Below are 17,484 nucleotides of genomic sequence, written 5' to 3'. Positions count from 1 at the left end.
TCAAAAAATAAGCAACAAAGATTGTGGAAGGTCTATGGAATGCTCTCTGTGAGAATAGATTGACAGTCTGTGGGCTTCAGAAACAACCTGATATGTGGGAATGCATATTTCACAATGAAGACTTTTTCAGTACATGGCAGGAAGGGAGAGAACAAGGCTGTTCTCTCCCTTCCTGTATGAGGACCAGATATTTTGCCTAGAGAGTGGTGAATGGTTGGAATGGGTTGACAGTGCTTCATCAATGCAAGAGTTTTAGAGGTTTTTGTGTAAATAATAGATCTCCTGTGATGATTTTTCTGACTCCATAGAGATGCTTTATAATAATAATAATAATAACAACAATATGTAGTGAAACTTAACCTTTATTTCAGTCATGAAAAGATGAAGAGATGTCTTCCCTTATTGTTTTCCTCTCCTTTGTGCTTTCATTTTTGTCTTCTTTGTGATTGTTTATTTACTCTGTTGCTTAATTATAGCAAATTTTATTGACATTAGAAAATTTCATGTTCAAGATTTTAAGCAGTTAGTCAGATGGTACCACCTTATCCAGAGCCTCCATAGTTCAGTCAGTATAGACGAAGGATTTGGCCGGAAAGACCTGCATTCGATTCCCGTCAGTGAGGAACCTTTATCTAGTCTCTTTTGACTAAAGGTGAGTTAGCAGGTCTCAAAGGAGGGATAGGAGTTTTTCCCACCCGGAAACTCAGGTTTTTCATCCCTCAGAACAAGCAAACCAGCCCAGTGAACACACACACACACACACACAGATTACAGTCATGAATATTGCCCTCAGGGGATGCAGCAAGGAGTGACAAACTGGTTGCATTAAATATGTCATGAACCCCTCATTAGGGGGCTCTACCCATCCTAAAGGGATGGAAGAGATCAATCAATCTTATCTGAATTAATAAAGGACAAGTAATAAAAAATTCATTGCATATGAGGATGACATATTTTGCTCATAATATCTCTTATCTTGCATTATGTATGTATTATACATAGGAATATTAGAAAGCATATACACATATTGTTACCTTGAATCTATATAATCAAACTTCTTTTTTTTTTTTTTTCAGAATTAGAAAATTGTTGATTACTGTTCAGTATTAGAAAATTGATATTTTGTTAATATTTACATATATTTCATTTTCATGAAAAATATATATGAAGAAAAAGCATGCATATATTTCCTTTTTTCATGTTTTGCTTAAATAGCATGGTGTGTATTAATCATTATACATATATTATCATTATTATTATTATTATTACACCTTCCATGGAGTTGGCAGACTCATTATCGGAGGTTCATTCGGTTGAAAAAAACCCTATCATTGAATCTTAAAATCCTTAACAACACATTCTTACACAACTTCCAGAGATGGTCTCTACTTCTCCTCTAAAAAAACATCTATTCCTTTTATAATCCACTGTAGATTATTTCTCTAAAATCTCCTCACTGACTTAAACATCTCTATCATGTCACCTCTTTTCCTCACTATCAACCAGGACTCTACAATCTACATTTCTTCAACCTCTCTCCATAGACAGCATTTCAGAGTCCTGATATCGTCTTAGTCACTCTTCTATGGACCCTCTCCAATGTTTCCACATTACATTGAAAACCAGGTGACCAAATCTGAGCACAATAGTCCAAGTGTGATCTGACCAGTGTTTTATACAGTGGCACAAACACCTCTTTATCCCTACATGTTAGCGTACTTGGTATCATAATAGCACTACAATGTGCAGTGTTTGCAACACTTGCAATATGCCCTCTAAACTTCAGTCTACTATCAGCCACCACTCCCAAATCTCAAATCTCATCCACTTCCTGTACAGCACCATCAATATAATAGTACATTGTCTTATACTTCTGCACCCCAAAATGTAACATCTTGCATTTATTAATATTAAAACTACAACCTGACTTCTTTGATCAAGTGAAAAGTCTATTCAAATCTTACAGAAGGGAATTTATATCAGCAGTTCCACTTATAATTCTACCCAACTATGCATCATCAGCAGACAACTGAAGATCCCCAATCGGTCCACATGATATATTGTTTAAAAAAGCAGGGACCCAAGAACAGAATCCTGGGACATTCTACCGGTTACCTTTTTTGAAACACTGCTCCATCAAACACAACTTGCTGGTATTGTTCAGAAAGTGAATCTCTGATATATCTAACCAATATACTATCTATTCCCATTGTCTACAGCTTGTACACCAACTTATCATGTGGTAATCTATCAAACTCTTTTGCAAATTCCTGATTTGCAAAAGAGTCTTATGTGACACAGTTGTCACCTTGTCATAAAATGCAAGTAAAATTTCTAAAAGAAGACCTACCCCTTACAAACCCATGCTGGCCATCATAAAGAATACTGTATTCATCAATCTTGTATGGTATTCTTAACAAATCTGTAGTTATACAGACTGGTCTATAATTGTAAACTTCTGTCCTAGAACCATGCTTGTGGCATGGTACTATTTTGCCTTCCTTCCACACCTTAGGGAACCTTACCCATTGGAAGACTTTCATTAAATAACCAGGACAAGGGCATAGCCAACTGTTGTGCACATTCCTTAAGAATATGTGTCAATATGCCATTCGTTCCAACAGCCTTATTAACATCTAACCCAACCAACACCTGATACACCTCTGATTCTTTAACTTCCAGTCCCAATAATACTTCTCTCCCTTCTACATTCTACACAACATTATTTACACCAGTATGGTATGTATGCTGGTAAAGTTGTTATTCACTAATTCCACTATATCCTTTGCAATGGTCAATCTGCTGCCATGACTATTCACCAGTGTCAGCCCACCAAAATTATTCTTTTCTTGCTTACCGTGTAGCAGAAGAATTCCCATGAGTTAACCTTGGCCTGACCAGTCAATCTCCTCTCACACTGCACCTTTTCTTTCTTTACCATTGTCACCTTCTTAGCCTGCACTTTATACTCTTCATGGATTTGATCATCCCCAACTGTCTTGTACCTCTGCCATAATAGCATTTTCTTTTCCAACACAGCTTGCTTGATTTCAGAGTCCATTTCACTCCTAATCTATTTATTCGGTTATCACTTGGTATGCAGTTATATGTTGCTTGTGTCAGATACTGCCTTATGAATTTCATGCACCAACATCTTTTCTGCACAGCTCATCTATGCAATGTATTGATACGATTTGTATTTATACCTCTACATATATCTGTTTTTGCAGTAACCGTTTCTTGTTTCACCACTTTCGAATTCATGATCACCCTCACCAACTGGCTGCAGTGTCAATAGCTCATTAACAACTACATCTTGTTAAGTTATCACCAAATCCAAAACACTAAAGCATTTAGTAGTTTCAGTCACATGCTGCTCAAGATATTCATCCGTCAGAAATTCAACAAACTCACCCTTCTTGTTCCCAGCACTACCTCCTCATTCCATTCTATATTCCTGTAATTAAAGTCTTCCATCAAGATCACCTTTGTTTTACAAGCCCAACTACTTTGCTTAAATATTTCATAATCAGTACTCTACATTCCCTGGCCTATAACAGCATCCTATCAGATATACTGTCCTGTTAATTTTCAACTTCACATCCCATTGATTCAAAATCTGTGCATGTACTATCAATTTCCACACTTTGTGGATACAATTCGTCTTCAGTCATTAACAGCACTTTATTATTATTATTATTATCCAGGCCTCCATGGAGTCAAAAGACTTATCGTGGGAGGTCGTTTTTAGGAAACACTAAGTTTATCATACCACTCCTTGAACCCCATTGACTGTTCCTGCTTTAACCACTCTCTCAGGCAATGCATTCACTTTTCTCTTCTTTTTATCTTTCCATCCTTCTGGAAAATTGTATAGCCTTTCATTTCTATTCCTGACATCACATCATACTCAGAAAACCAAATTTCACTTATACCACTTAACTTTGGTCATACTGACTCAATGTGACAAAATCAGCTCTCTTATTTTGAATACTCATTACATTTGTGTACGAGCATAACAATCACTGTGTCTTTGACACTATTCTACCAGCACCAACATTCTCTGTTCTAGCTGCTATAACACACTTCTCTATTCTAGCTGCTATAACACACTTCTCTATTCCAGCTGCTATAACACACTTCTCTATTCCAGCTGCTATAACACACCTCTCTCTTCAGTCTGACTGCTCCTGTTTCCCTGATTCTGACTCTGATTACTATTCATACCTGTTTCATCCTCACCTTTATTCATTCCATCACCTTATGCTGCTACCACATCTTCAACCTTGTATCCATTTTCCTTCTGTTGTACAACCAATTTAGCTTTGCAATCTTGCTTCATTAGTACCCTTAGATCATTAGCTACATTAACTCTTGATTCTGTGCCTTCTCAGCAAAAATTGCCTTTCTAAATACCCAACACCAAACCCATTCAAATACAATCCATCAACTTTAAACCATGCCGACTTTCCTTCAAATTCACTCCATAGATTTACAAATTGAATCCCCTTTGCCTTACACAACTGAACCATCTTACTATTCATTATCTCGCTCTCCATGTCAGTTCACTATTGCAGTATCTGAGCAACACACTAACAAATTTTCCAACTCTCTTATCCTTTATCTACCACAACAACCTCCCCAAGTTTCTATCAACATTATTTTTTTCACCAACTATGTCATTTGTACCACATCTACCACTAATTCTGATGCTTACTCTTTCCTTCTCTGCAAAGCATCGGTTATTTGTTTCATTGTTCCACCAGAAAGCATATTTTGTATACTTTATTAGTCATAACATCTCTAATGATCAAGTCTCCATACAATGATTTACAATTATCCTTTGACTCTTTCTTCATAATACTACCTTCCTCCTTCTCATTCACACTAGCCAATCTTTTCTCTGGGTGTTTAATCTCATCTTTCAGATGTTTTATTTCACTTATCATTTTCACTGCCTGTTGCCTAAGCTCTTCTACTATGGTATTGCCTCTATTACAATATGCTATTACAGTTTATATATATACAAAAGTTTAATTTTAAAATCTGCATGAAAATGGATTTTCTTGCATTCATTTGCATTCTTTTGTATGCTCAAAGATTAAAAAAAGATTATTTGTCTTCCCTTATTGTTTTCCTCTCCTTTGTGCTTTAATTTTTGTCTTCTTTGTTATTGTTTATTTACTCTGTTGCTTAATTATTCAAATCCTTAACACATAATAAATATTGTTCTGATGCTAATCTTTGTCTTGCATATTTATTTTTGACTTCTTAATTTTTGAATAAACTACAATTTGAATTTTTTTTTTATCAATGTGATGTTTTTATGTGTGTTGTGTGATTTTTGGCTATTATATTATTATGCCCTAACTTACTATGTAGCATGCTTTTTTGTTCCTCTTGTTGTTTTTTGGGTTTTTTTTCTTTTGTAAAAAAAAAAAAAAAAAAAAAAAACGTTTCATTTTTGTGCATACTGTTGTGTGCTGCCATTGTTGTGCTTGCTATAACCCCCTGATCACAGGAACGGTTACTATCCTGAAGCTCATGATCACACTTCCTCCAGACTTGGCAAGAAAGCTGATGTGGCTGACCGAGGAACCACCCAGATTGTAGAAGAACATCGGTTTGCCTCTTCATTGCTAGAGAAATTGCTGCAGTACCTAGATGTTGCTGCTATTAATATGAAGCTTTTGAAACCCAGTGGCAATTACAGTCACCGTAACAGTTTCAAAACATCAACACGAGATGTCAAGTTTTTCAGCAAGGTTTGAATCTTATTTTTCTTTCTTTCTCTCTCTCTCTCTCTACTCTCGCTTTATGTTTACTAATAATTAACATAAACTTGAGGTTGAGGGGAAAAAATTATAATAAAAAAAAAAGTTCATTCAGTACAGTTTATAAACCACAAAATTGCAATTCTTATAATGTTATGCAGTTTAGTGTTATAATAGCAAATGTTGTAATTTTTGTAATTCTCGCACTTCATAATTGGAAACCTTTAGTGCAGAGGTGTTTTTTTTTTGTTTAAAAAAAACATTTCCTCTAAATGTTTTTTTTAAACAAAAAACATTTAGAGGAAATGTTTTTTGTTATTCTGAAATTTAAAATGAAGTACACCCCTCTCCACTTCCATTACCACAGAAATAGATTAGTTTTGTAATAAAATGTTGTACGATATAGAAGAGGAATCAATAAGAGAAATCAGAGTGGGATGATGATGAGATGAGGATTATATTTTATAAAGTTGTAATTATTTTTTTTTATGTTGCTCCCATTCACAAATGGCTTATTTGTAAACCTATAGTACATTTGTACCATGAGTGGGCTAAGGATTTTTTTTCTACTTTTGATTGATTTTATATAAATATACGTGTGTGTGTGTATATATATATATATATATATATATATATATATATATATATATATATAGTATTTTTATTTCATTTCTTACCTAGTCCACAAACCCTACTCTAGAGACCAAACAAGTCACTTCAGGCCTCTAATACTCAGGGTGGTGGTCTCACACTGGATGATAAAATTCATCTCCAACTTAAAGACAATCACAGACATCTTTCCCCATTGCAGGATTCAAACCCTCTCTTCTCCAACCAACAAACTGTGGTTGGAGAGCAGACGTTAATCACTTGGTTAACCAGGCTGACATTGCATTTTAAAATTTAGAAACGGATCAACTTGAAAATCTTGTAGGGAAAGAATCACAAGGAAACAAACATAATTGGAGAGGAACATCTTGAAACTTCAACAAATATGATTATTATTAACATTAGACCTCCAGAGGCTAATGTTACAAATAAATAAATATACAAATAATTATTTAAGAGAATAAGGAAGTGGTGGAGAGGATCCAGAAGTGAGCAACCAAGATTGCAACAAGTCTGTGGAATGTCCTGTATGAAGATAGATAGAAGGTGTATGGGTTACAAAGACTAGCTTTGTAAAGACTAGACTGGTATGCAAAAAAGAATGGGCATGATAGAAACATGTAAGTTATCAAAAAGGCTTTTATAGGATTGATTATCAAAATCTTTTGCAGAGGAAATGTGTGAATGCAATGCAGGATGAAAGAGAACAAATGATCATCACTCATGAAAATTGCGTAAGGCTGTGGTTAGCAAGGATATTGGAATTTTTCTTTTTTCTTGGAGGCTGATGTATGTGTGGAATGGATTGTCAAAGGTGGTTAAGACTTTATGACTTTATTGGTGAATAAGCTCAAGAAGTATGATAGGTATTGTGTAAATAATGCTTAATACAAACCTCCCACAAGATTTTGACTCAATGGAAATGCCTGAGAAAATAATAATAATAATAAAGTTATTACACACTGGCCCACACAAACTCATTGAACCATAGCTTAAACTCATTATCAACATTTCACCACACTCTCAGGCAATGCATTCTCCACAAACAATTCTCTGAGAGTGTGGTGAGTGTATAATCAGTGTAATGTATGATTCAATGAGTTTGTATGCACTAGTGTTTGGCACTTTTTTGTGTGACAGTGGCTCTTCATTTATTGTTGTTATTTTCTCATCATCCATAGATTCATTAAACATCATCTGATGCTGTATGGTCAATCTTCTCCTCAGTGATGTGCAATGCCAGTCCTTGGCAGGAGATCCTGTTGTATGCTCTTCTGGAAGCTTCATCTCTCTCTCTAAAGCTCAGTCCAGGTCCACCATCTATCCATCTCACTGAGCGCCTGCCACTTCCTCTTTTTACAGGAACTTTAACATGTTCTCTGCCAACTATGAGTATACTCATAGTTGGTATATGAGCCTCACAAGCCAACTATGAATATGCTCGTATGTTGATTACTGACCTCCTACGCCAAGTACAAGTTAACCTGTAGTATAAGCACCTTAATTTGGCCCCTTGGCTTGTGAGTAAGGTGGAGAGCACGTCTGGGGGTTTAGTAGAAGGAAAATAATTTCAGCAAAAGTATAGTATATTATATATGAGCCTCACAAGCCCAACTACAAATATACTCGTATGTCAATTACCGACCTCCTATGCCAAGCACGAGTTAACCCGTAGTATAATTCTGTTAATTTTAAATCAAATTACGAATGGTGCACTTTAAAACAATTTTCCATGCACAATGGTGGTTTTTCCTGGCACACAGGACAATAATAACATGTTTCCCATCATTGTTTGTTTCGTGTACATACTCAGCATGGCTTTGTAGGGCGATTCTTTTCTTTTTTTCTGTAGGTGGTAAAATTTCCAAATAATGTAGATCCTGAATCCTGCCGATATATCTGTGATGTTGTAGGCTCATCCTTTCCAACAAAAACTGAGATAAATTTATCTCTAAATTTTAACGCAGTCATTGCATTTCCAGTAACTATATTATAAAATTTATGTGCATTTTGAATGTATATATCAAAAATGCATTTTGCCAATTTCTTTGGCCATCTAATTGTCTTTTGTAAGGCGGAATATTAAGAAGCATTTGATCAGAAAGATCGATGCCTGACATACCCAAATTATAGTCCCTAACGATATTTGGTTTTAACTGAATTTTACCATTCCGATTTTTTGCTTCGACCATTTCAAATTTGTGCATATTTGAAATGGAAAGAACTTCCCTCTTATCCTTCCATTTGCTACCTAAAACAGGAACTCTTCTTTGCCAGACAAATTCCCCCTTCTTTAGTTTCTTCTGTATAACATCTAGTGGATTGTTTTTCCTATTTTTTTGCAGCATTCCACACATGTAAGTTTTTCTGTCAGTAAGAGATTCAGTCAGAGCTACAGAATTATAAAAATTGTCCATATGCAATATATAACCCCGGTCTAAATATTCTTCCATCAAGTGAAATACAATATCATATGTGTGACCCATTTTCGCTAAAAAGGATTCAGATTTACCTGTATAAATTTTTATTTTTATCACTAATCCATTCAATTCACATAGTTCATAAAATTTCATGCCATATTTATGCTTTTTGTTTTTTATGTATTGCCGAAACGACAGTCTACTGCCCCACAACACCATTGACTCATCAATACAAAAGTTTCTGTTTGGTGTATAGCCATTTCTCATGACACTATTAAAATGATCTAGGACTGGTCTTAGTTTGTGCAATTGATTGTTAACTGCTTGGGAATTATCTGCAAAATGCAAATAACGCAATAAAATTTGAAATCGATTTCGGCTCATTTCAGAGTGCCAGATTGAAAGATGATTTGTACTCCAATAATGCTCAATAGATGGTGAATTACATGAAGTAAAAGTCCAAGAAATAATTTCATTTCAGTTATGTCTTTTGCTTTCCAGTTTGAAATTCTTTGACTTTTTTGATCCATGCTCGCCTTTGCTCAATATTTTGTAAAGCATATAAATTGGTTTGTTCAACTAAAAGTGTGAGAAAATCTTTAGAAAAAAAAAAAGTTCAACGAACTTTTCGATACTGAAATTTGAGTGTCAATTTTAAAACCCATAGTTTCAACAAAGTCAAATTGTGGGGGCTCTTGTTCTGAATTTTCCCAATTAGTAAGTGTTGATGCTTGGCTGGATGCAAACTTCATCTTCAGAATTTCTTCATCATCTGAGTCACCTCTAGAGTCGTCAACCAAATAATTCTTTCCATTTGTCATCACTCATATTAGCGTAAGCTTCTAATTCTTCATCAGTAAGCTTTCTTTTACTGGCATGGTGTAATTGAAGGTTTTTAGAGACTAGACGCAATAAAGCTTACTGCACTGAATGTCACTGACTGTGAACTCAAGTTACACAGTCATCAGCGCATGTAATATATAGGTGGGGTGATACGAGATTACTCATAGTTGGCGAATGAAATTCTGTCTGATAAGCTGGCTACGAGATTACTCATACTGACCTTGAAGAAGTGAAAGTGCTTGGCTTGTGGTAACAAACTATGCCTGAGGAGCATGGTAGCAAATGTGTTAACTTCTGTTACTGTTTTGAGAAATCCTTTCAATGTGTCCAAAGTATTTCAGCTTTCTTCTGTCAATATCTTTGAAGCTCCTTAAAGTTCAGCTGATCCCTTTTAGTGCCCATTGATTTGTCTGCCTTTCATGATATCTTCAACAGCCTTTTTTGTAACATCACATCTCAAAAGTGGCTATCCTTTTCCTATCAGACTTCTTTAGGTTAAGTCTCACATCCATAAGTTGCTATTGAAAAAATATCTAAATCCATAATTCTCAGCTTTGTTCGCGTAAAGAAAGACTCATCTTTCTAAATTTTAGACAAGTCTCTGACTATTGTTTTAGCCATTCCTAATCTTCCTCTGATGTTTTCTGAATAGCAATTTTTTACATTAATAATGGATTCCAGATACTCAAATTACTGACTTCCTCAATTTTTTCTCCATTAAGGTACATTTCTTTATCAGGATTCTTAATCATTGTGCTAGGATTGAGTTTAAATCCTCTGTTCTTGCTGATCTCATTGACTCTATCAAGGATTTGTCCAAGTTCTTCCTTGTCATTACAAAGTATTGTATCATAATTCCTGTCTTAAGCTCATCCAATACCACACACACATGATGTCCTTAGCATAGATACTAAACAGATGAGGAGAAAGTAGGCATCCTTGTTTAACTTCTCTGCCTGCCTGAAGTCAGTCAGTCAGTAAATTCAATACCTATTTTTACTATAGCTTCTTGCTCACTGGGCAAGTTAGCATTTTTTTTTCCCCATTTGATTCTTTGCAAGTCATCAAAGGCATGGTCATCTAGATCTGAATGACCATAGTTGTGGTGAAACCTGATAATGTGTTGAGGAAAATTAATTATTTTCCTTAACTCTCACAATTTCATATACTGAACACAGTCAAAAGCTTTGGAGTAGACTATGAAACACATTACCAAAGGGAATTTAAGCTCTTTATACTTCTCAAAGGTCTGGCTAAGTAAAGGATATGATTTCTGGGATGGAACATGTAATCAAGTGATTATTAAATAGTTCAACTGTGCCATATACATTAGTTACCTGATTCTCATTTCCATCCAGGATGATAATCCATCCACTATCATTTTTCCTCCTCACACTTGCCATAGTGAAAAACCTAAATGAAAAACTTGGATTGCAATGTATGTCTCATCTAATTCTAATATTCCAATTTTTCTCAACTTATAATACCAGTCACTTTTTTAGCCATATACTCCTCATGCAGCTGGACTCTGCCTCTCTATGTTTCTTCCATAATATCTTGTTCATCTGCAATTTCTCTTGTTATTCATTTGACTCCAAATTCCTTTATCTTCTTCACCCAATCTGCAATTGCTGTCAACAATTTTTTCTCAAGTATCTCCCTTACTATACTGATCTCTCTCTAATTTAAAATTCTTTCATCCATTGTACTGCAGTAAGCTGTTGCTTGCCTTATAATTCTTCGTAATTTCTTCTGCCCAGATATACGCTAATCACTCAGCCAACCAGGCCAGCAATGTTTATTAACTTCACTGGATTTCAAACCAGCATCTTCAGAGTACATTACATGTTATGGATAATTACACTAATTACAATTCATCTCTAGAAAACCAGATAAAAAAATGAATAAAACCATAGACCCATTGCCAAATTACCTCATCATCATCATCAATTTTCTGATATGTATGTATCCTTCAATCTATTATAACAATGCAGTATGATTAACTTTACACTATTATTAATCTCCTATCAACAATTTTTTTCCAAATTAGTTTATTAGTCGGGAGCACTGAAATATTGTCATATCTAACATTTTGTTCTTCTAAGTCACTTCTGACTGAATCAATCCACCTAGATCTTGGTCTTTTTCGGATATTCTTGGCATCAAACATACCACCTTACCACCTTAGATTAACCCTGCTCATACATTTTTGAATGCAAGGAATGTAAAGTTTCTTCCTAATGTCTTCATTTTTAATATGATTCTATAATATAAAATCATTATATTTGCTGTTAGTGTGTGTTCTTCAGTAACAAAGTAAGATGGAAGAATGAAGGATATTTATGGAAGGATGACATTGATTGGAGAAAATGGTATCAGAACAACTGCTGCAGAGGATATAGTTGAGATATTTAATGATCAGTTCTCAAGGTCTTGCATCCTTGTGAATGTGAAATCATGGAGAGTTTGAGAGCAGTGGATGATGAGGAGGAGAGACTGAGTATGAGCGAGAAAGAGATACATGAGGAATTTTAAAAAAATTTGGTGTTAATAAGCCAGTGGGACTTGATAATATATCACCATGTATTTTGAAGGAATGTGCCAGGCAGTTGGCATCCATGTTAACATATTTGTTTAATAAGTCTTGCACTGGGTCAAGTTCCAAAGGATAGAAGGAAGGCAAGATTGTGCACTCATAAGGGAGGTGAAAGAACTCAATCATCACATTATGGATGTGAGTTTTTGGATGTGTGGAGTGAGTTTGAGGGAAGATTGAATTTGTATAAGAGGGATGGCCTACACCTGAATGCGTTTGGTATCAGGAGTCTGGAAAAACTAATAACTGGTATGAGAACTAACACAGAGAGTCAGGGAAATTCTAAAAGAAATTCATGGAAATGTTGATGAGGCAAGAATGATTTCGGGTTTGTGTTCGTCCAGTTTGGATTCATCATATGTGTGCTAAGATGTCTACATATGTAAGGCATTAGAGAAGAATAGAGATCGGCAAGTTGTCCAACTGTATCAGGCAGACTGCAAACAAGAGTATACAAAAGAACATGCAGGTAGATTATTATGTCTGTACTATCAGAAACAAAGGGGTAGAGTTTGTTGCCTTAGTCAATATGTTGCGACCTCAGATTGTAGGAATTAGTGAGACCTGGCTATCAGAATTAGATCTACTAACTGGTATTGAGTGTCATGGGTACAGTATTTTTAGGAAGGATAGAGTGGATAGGAGAGAAGGGGGCATGCTGCTAATGATATTGGATGACTTAAATCCAGTTGGAGTTGAGACCTATGAATGTAGTAATACTACTAACAATATTTCATGTAGCAGTAAGTTTGAAGCCATCTAGTGTGAGGTGGAATCTAACAAGACAAGACAAATTACATAGTGGGGTGTTGTTACAGACCTTGTGATGAAGAAATGCATCACCAAATAGAAAAGATGAATGCGAAAAGAGTAATCATAATGGGGGGACTTTAATTATCCAAATATTGATTGGGTAGCAGTAGAATCTCACGAGAAGAATGAAAATGCATTTATTGAGCTGTTGTGGGACAACTTCCTCAAGCAGCATGTGACAGAAGGAACTCGAGGTCAAAGAGTGTTAGATTTTATTATGGTGTTACAGGGTGTTTCAGTTAAAGACGTAACTATTCTGCCTCCAGTTGGTGACAGTGATCATGCGGTACTCACTTGGGAAGTGATTAAGTTTATGAATGTTCCATTCAGAAAAGGTTACATGTTAAAGTACAAAGCAGGAAATTATGACCAACTGAGGAGTATACTGAGTTCAGTGGAATGGGATCGGTTGCTGGATGGAAAGAATATCGACAGTGCATGGGAAGCATTTAAACAATACTTAAATCATGCAATATCAGAATGTGTCCCAAGAGTTCAAAGAATAAATAGAGTAGGAGTCAAATGGATATGTAATCCTATTAAGCAAGAGATTCATAAGAAAAGGACGATGTGGAAGGAATACCGTTTGCATAAGGATGACGGCCGTTATGAATGTTATAAGCAGCAGGCTAGAATAATCACAACTGTTGTACTGAAAGCAAAGTCTGAGTATGAAAAGAAACTGGCTCTGCATGCTAAAGACAACCCACAAGAATTCTATCAATATGCTGCAAGTAAAAGAAAGAATGAATATGAATATGAATATAAATCCAGATGGCATGAGGGTTACAGATGCAGAAGAGGTTGTTCAGTTAATGAGTGCCCATTTCTTTAAAAGTTATCAAACTGGTAAACTCAACATTGAGCTCACTGTTACCTCTTCACTAGATGAATAAAAGGCTAAAAGGCTGAACTGGCCATTCCTTTGACCAGGATATTTAATATGAGTCTCAGAACAGGGAAGATTCTGCAGGAATGGAAGGAATGTATTGTAATTCCATTGCACAAGGGTGGTGCAATAACTGATGTATCCAACTATCCACCAATTCGTACCTCAGAAGTGGTGGTGAAGATTTTGGAAAAATTGGTTAGGGCTCGCATTCAGAAATGGGTTGACAGTGAATCTCTACTTTGCAATGAACAACATGGGTTTACGAAGGGAAGGTCATGTTTTAGCAACTTGCTCCCATTCTATAACAATGTTGCCATTGAACTAGACAAGAGGAATGGATATACCATGATACTTTTGGATTTTGCTAAAGCTTTTGACAGAATACAGCATGGCAGACTGCTGCATAAATTGGAGAAAATGGGTTTGGATTATACAATATTAACCTGGATAAGAGGATGGCTGACTGACAGATATCAAAAAGTGGTATATGGGGGATCTGAGTCTACAACGATTAAGGTAACAAGTGGTGTACCACAAGGATCAGTGCTTGGTCCACTGTTATTAAATCTGTACATTATTATCATTATTACCCCAAGACCTCATGGAATCAAAGACTCATCTGGGAAGTCCTTTTATCACACACACACACATCTCATCATACCGTGTCTTAAACACACTCAAACTCCTTCCAGACATCACACTCTCAGGCAAGGCATTCCAATTATTCACAACTCTGCACGAAAAAACCTGCCTCTCACTCCCCTACTCACACCCTCTTTATACAGTTTCCAGGGATGACCTCTAGTTCTCCCCTGATCTCCCACTGTTTTCTGTAGAACCTCTCCAACACTGATCCTATAACAATCCCTTACTAATTTGTAGGTCTCTATCATATCTCCCCTCTTCCTCCTATCTACCAGACTCAGTAAATTGCATCTTCTCAATTTTTCCTTGTATTCAACGTTCCAGAGGTAAGAAACTACCTTAGTCAGTCGCCTTTGGACCCTTTCCAACATCTCTTCATCCTTCTGAAAACCAGGTGACCAAATCTGGACACAATAGTCCATGTGTGTCCTAATCAAAGTCTTATACAATGGAACAAGTGTCCTCCACATCATTCCCAGAAGCCTTCGTGTTGTCTTCACAATTTGCGATGTGTCCTCTAAATTTTAGATCCTTATCTGCTATCACCCTCAGATCTCTTATTTCCTCTACCTCCAACAATATATTCTCACCAAGCATAAACTCGGCATCCCATCTTTGTTTTCCAAATTTTAAAACCTTACATTTTGCAACATTGAACTCACATCCCCATTCCCATGCCCAATCACTCAATTTATTCAAGTCTTCTTGTAAGGCCACAACATCTTCACTACTCTTTATGGTTATCGCAGGTAATCACCTCATGGTCACTCTCACCAATTGGTGGATGATTTGACACCTCATTTATAATTACATCCTCTGATGAGGTGACCAAATCCAAGACCCTTAATCCTCGTGTGCCCTCTGTTACATACTGTTCTGAGGTAGTTATCCCTCAAAAACTCAAGAAACTCATCTTCTTTACTTCCAGTTGCTATTTCATCATTCCAGTCTATATTGCCATAATTAAAATCACCCATAATGATCACCCTTTTCTTATTTGCTTGGATAATTTCACTATCACCACCATCCATATTACCTGGTCTATAACAACATCCCACCAAGTATTTGAATCCATTCACCCCTATCTCACACCATACTGCCCCAAAACCACTGGCATTATTTCCATCTTGCATTTCTACTTTGTATGGACATAACTCTTTCTCTATCATCAATAGCACTCTCCCTCCCTTTTTACCCCTTCTATCCTCATGAAACACATCATACCCTTCCATCTCTATTCCTGTCAGGATGTCATCCTCTTCCAACCATGTCTCACTTATTCCGACAATCTTTGGGTGCACAGATGCAATTAGTGCAACCATTTCATCTGCCTTGTTTCTTATACTTCTAGCATTGGTATACAAACACAACAGCTCATTTCTGGATCTACAGCTAGTTCCACTGATACTACTCACTCGATGTGAACTCTCCATGCTAGACTGGGGCCATTTCCCTTTCTGCTTCTTCATTTTAGAACCCTTTTCAATTCCAACTGTTTCCTCTTGATCCCTGGTCATCCCATTCCTTTCCTGCCTACACATGCTCTCACCTCCTCTTGGAGCATCCACCTTTCCCATGCTGTGTGCCCCTGTCCACCCTGAGCCTCCCCGTTTCCCTGCTCCTCTTGCACACCCATTCTCTCATTTTTTATACTCATACCACTCACTTCCCCATTCATATCCACTTCTTCGGTCTCTCCTGTCTTACTCTCCTGCTCTTCCACATCACTCCCCACTCGATCTGATTCATTGTCTCTTTTCACTTCTCTACCTTCCACAGCAGTCTCTCACACCATAACTACTCAAATGCAGTCCATCGCTCCCATACAGCTCACTTCATCCCTGAAACTCATTCCACACATTAACAAACTGTACTCCCATCTTCTCACACATTTCAGCCAGCATATCATTCATAATCCTTGCTCTCTGCATTAATGATACTGAGAAGGATTTGACAAGCGACATACAGTTATATGCTGATGATGCAAAGATAGGTAGGGTAATCAGGAATGCTGCTGATATGCAGTCTTTGCAGAATGATTTGAAAAGGCTGGAATTGTGGCAAGGCAAAATGGGTGTCAGTTCAATGTCAGTAAATGTAAAGTCCTTCACTTATGAGGCTTATGAAACTTATGCAATGCTGAAACAAACATTCACATGTAAAGATAAGGATATTATTTTGCCTCTTTACAAGGCTTTGATAAGACCTCACTTGGACTATTGTGCACAGGTCTGGTCTTTCCTTTGTGATTCTGAATTATTGGAGAGAGTACAAAGGAAAGTGTCAGTTCAATGTCAGTAAATGTAAAGTCCTTCACTTCGGCATGATTAGATATCCAATGGCATATTATATTGGTGGGATTAGGCTAGAAGAAACTTATGAGGCTAGGGATATTGGAGTGTTGGTAGATAGGAAGTTGAGGTTTAGAGGCCATGTGGCAAAGATTGCAAATACAACTCAAAAGATAATTGCAATGCTGAAACAAACATTCACATGTAAAGATAAGGATATTATTTTGCCTCTTTACAAGGCTTTGATAAGACCTCACTTGGACTGTTGTGCACAGGTCTGGTCTTCTGGTTTCCTTTATGATTCTGATATATTGGAGAGAGTACAAAGGAAAGTGTTAAAAATGATATCAGGATTGTGGAATACAGATTGAGAATTTGTAGACTACAGACACTAGCAAACAGGAGAAAGAGGGATGATATGATTGAGACTTACAAATTTCTGAAAGGGTCATACAGGATTTCAAATGATGGAATTTTTCAATTTATGGAGGATGGGGAATGGACAGGAATGCATCCTTATAACCTGAGAATGAAGGCTGCCAAGAAGGGTGTATGGGCTAGATTTTTCTCTCAGAGGGTGGTGCGTGATTGGAATGGATTG

The 17,484-nt window shown here is 36.5% G+C and overlaps 1 protein-coding gene across 3 annotated transcripts in view; it reads left to right on the top strand.

The window, feature by feature from the left end:
* Positions 1 to 17,484, top strand: part of RyR (Ryanodine receptor) — a 1,703,288-nt gene that overhangs the window by 940,009 nt on the left and 745,795 nt on the right. For 2 of the 3 annotated variants that reach the window (XM_090399345.1, XM_090399344.1), the window contains exon 66: positions 5,522 to 5,765. In XM_090399345.1, the coding sequence (XP_090255471.1) occupies positions 5,522 to 5,765 (244 nt within the window). The remainder of the gene's footprint in view (positions 1 to 5,521; positions 5,766 to 17,484) is intronic. The other variant, XM_090399347.1, reaches the window with a different exon arrangement.

The sequence above is a fragment of the Typopeltis vanoorti genome, chromosome 10, assembly GCF_054136105.1.
Source record: "Typopeltis vanoorti isolate ZY-2024b chromosome 10, IOZ_Tvanoo_1.0, whole genome shotgun sequence".
NCBI classification, from domain to species: Eukaryota; Metazoa; Arthropoda; class Arachnida; order Uropygi; family Thelyphonidae; genus Typopeltis; species Typopeltis vanoorti.
This window is presented reverse-complemented; position numbering and strand designations above follow the sequence as displayed.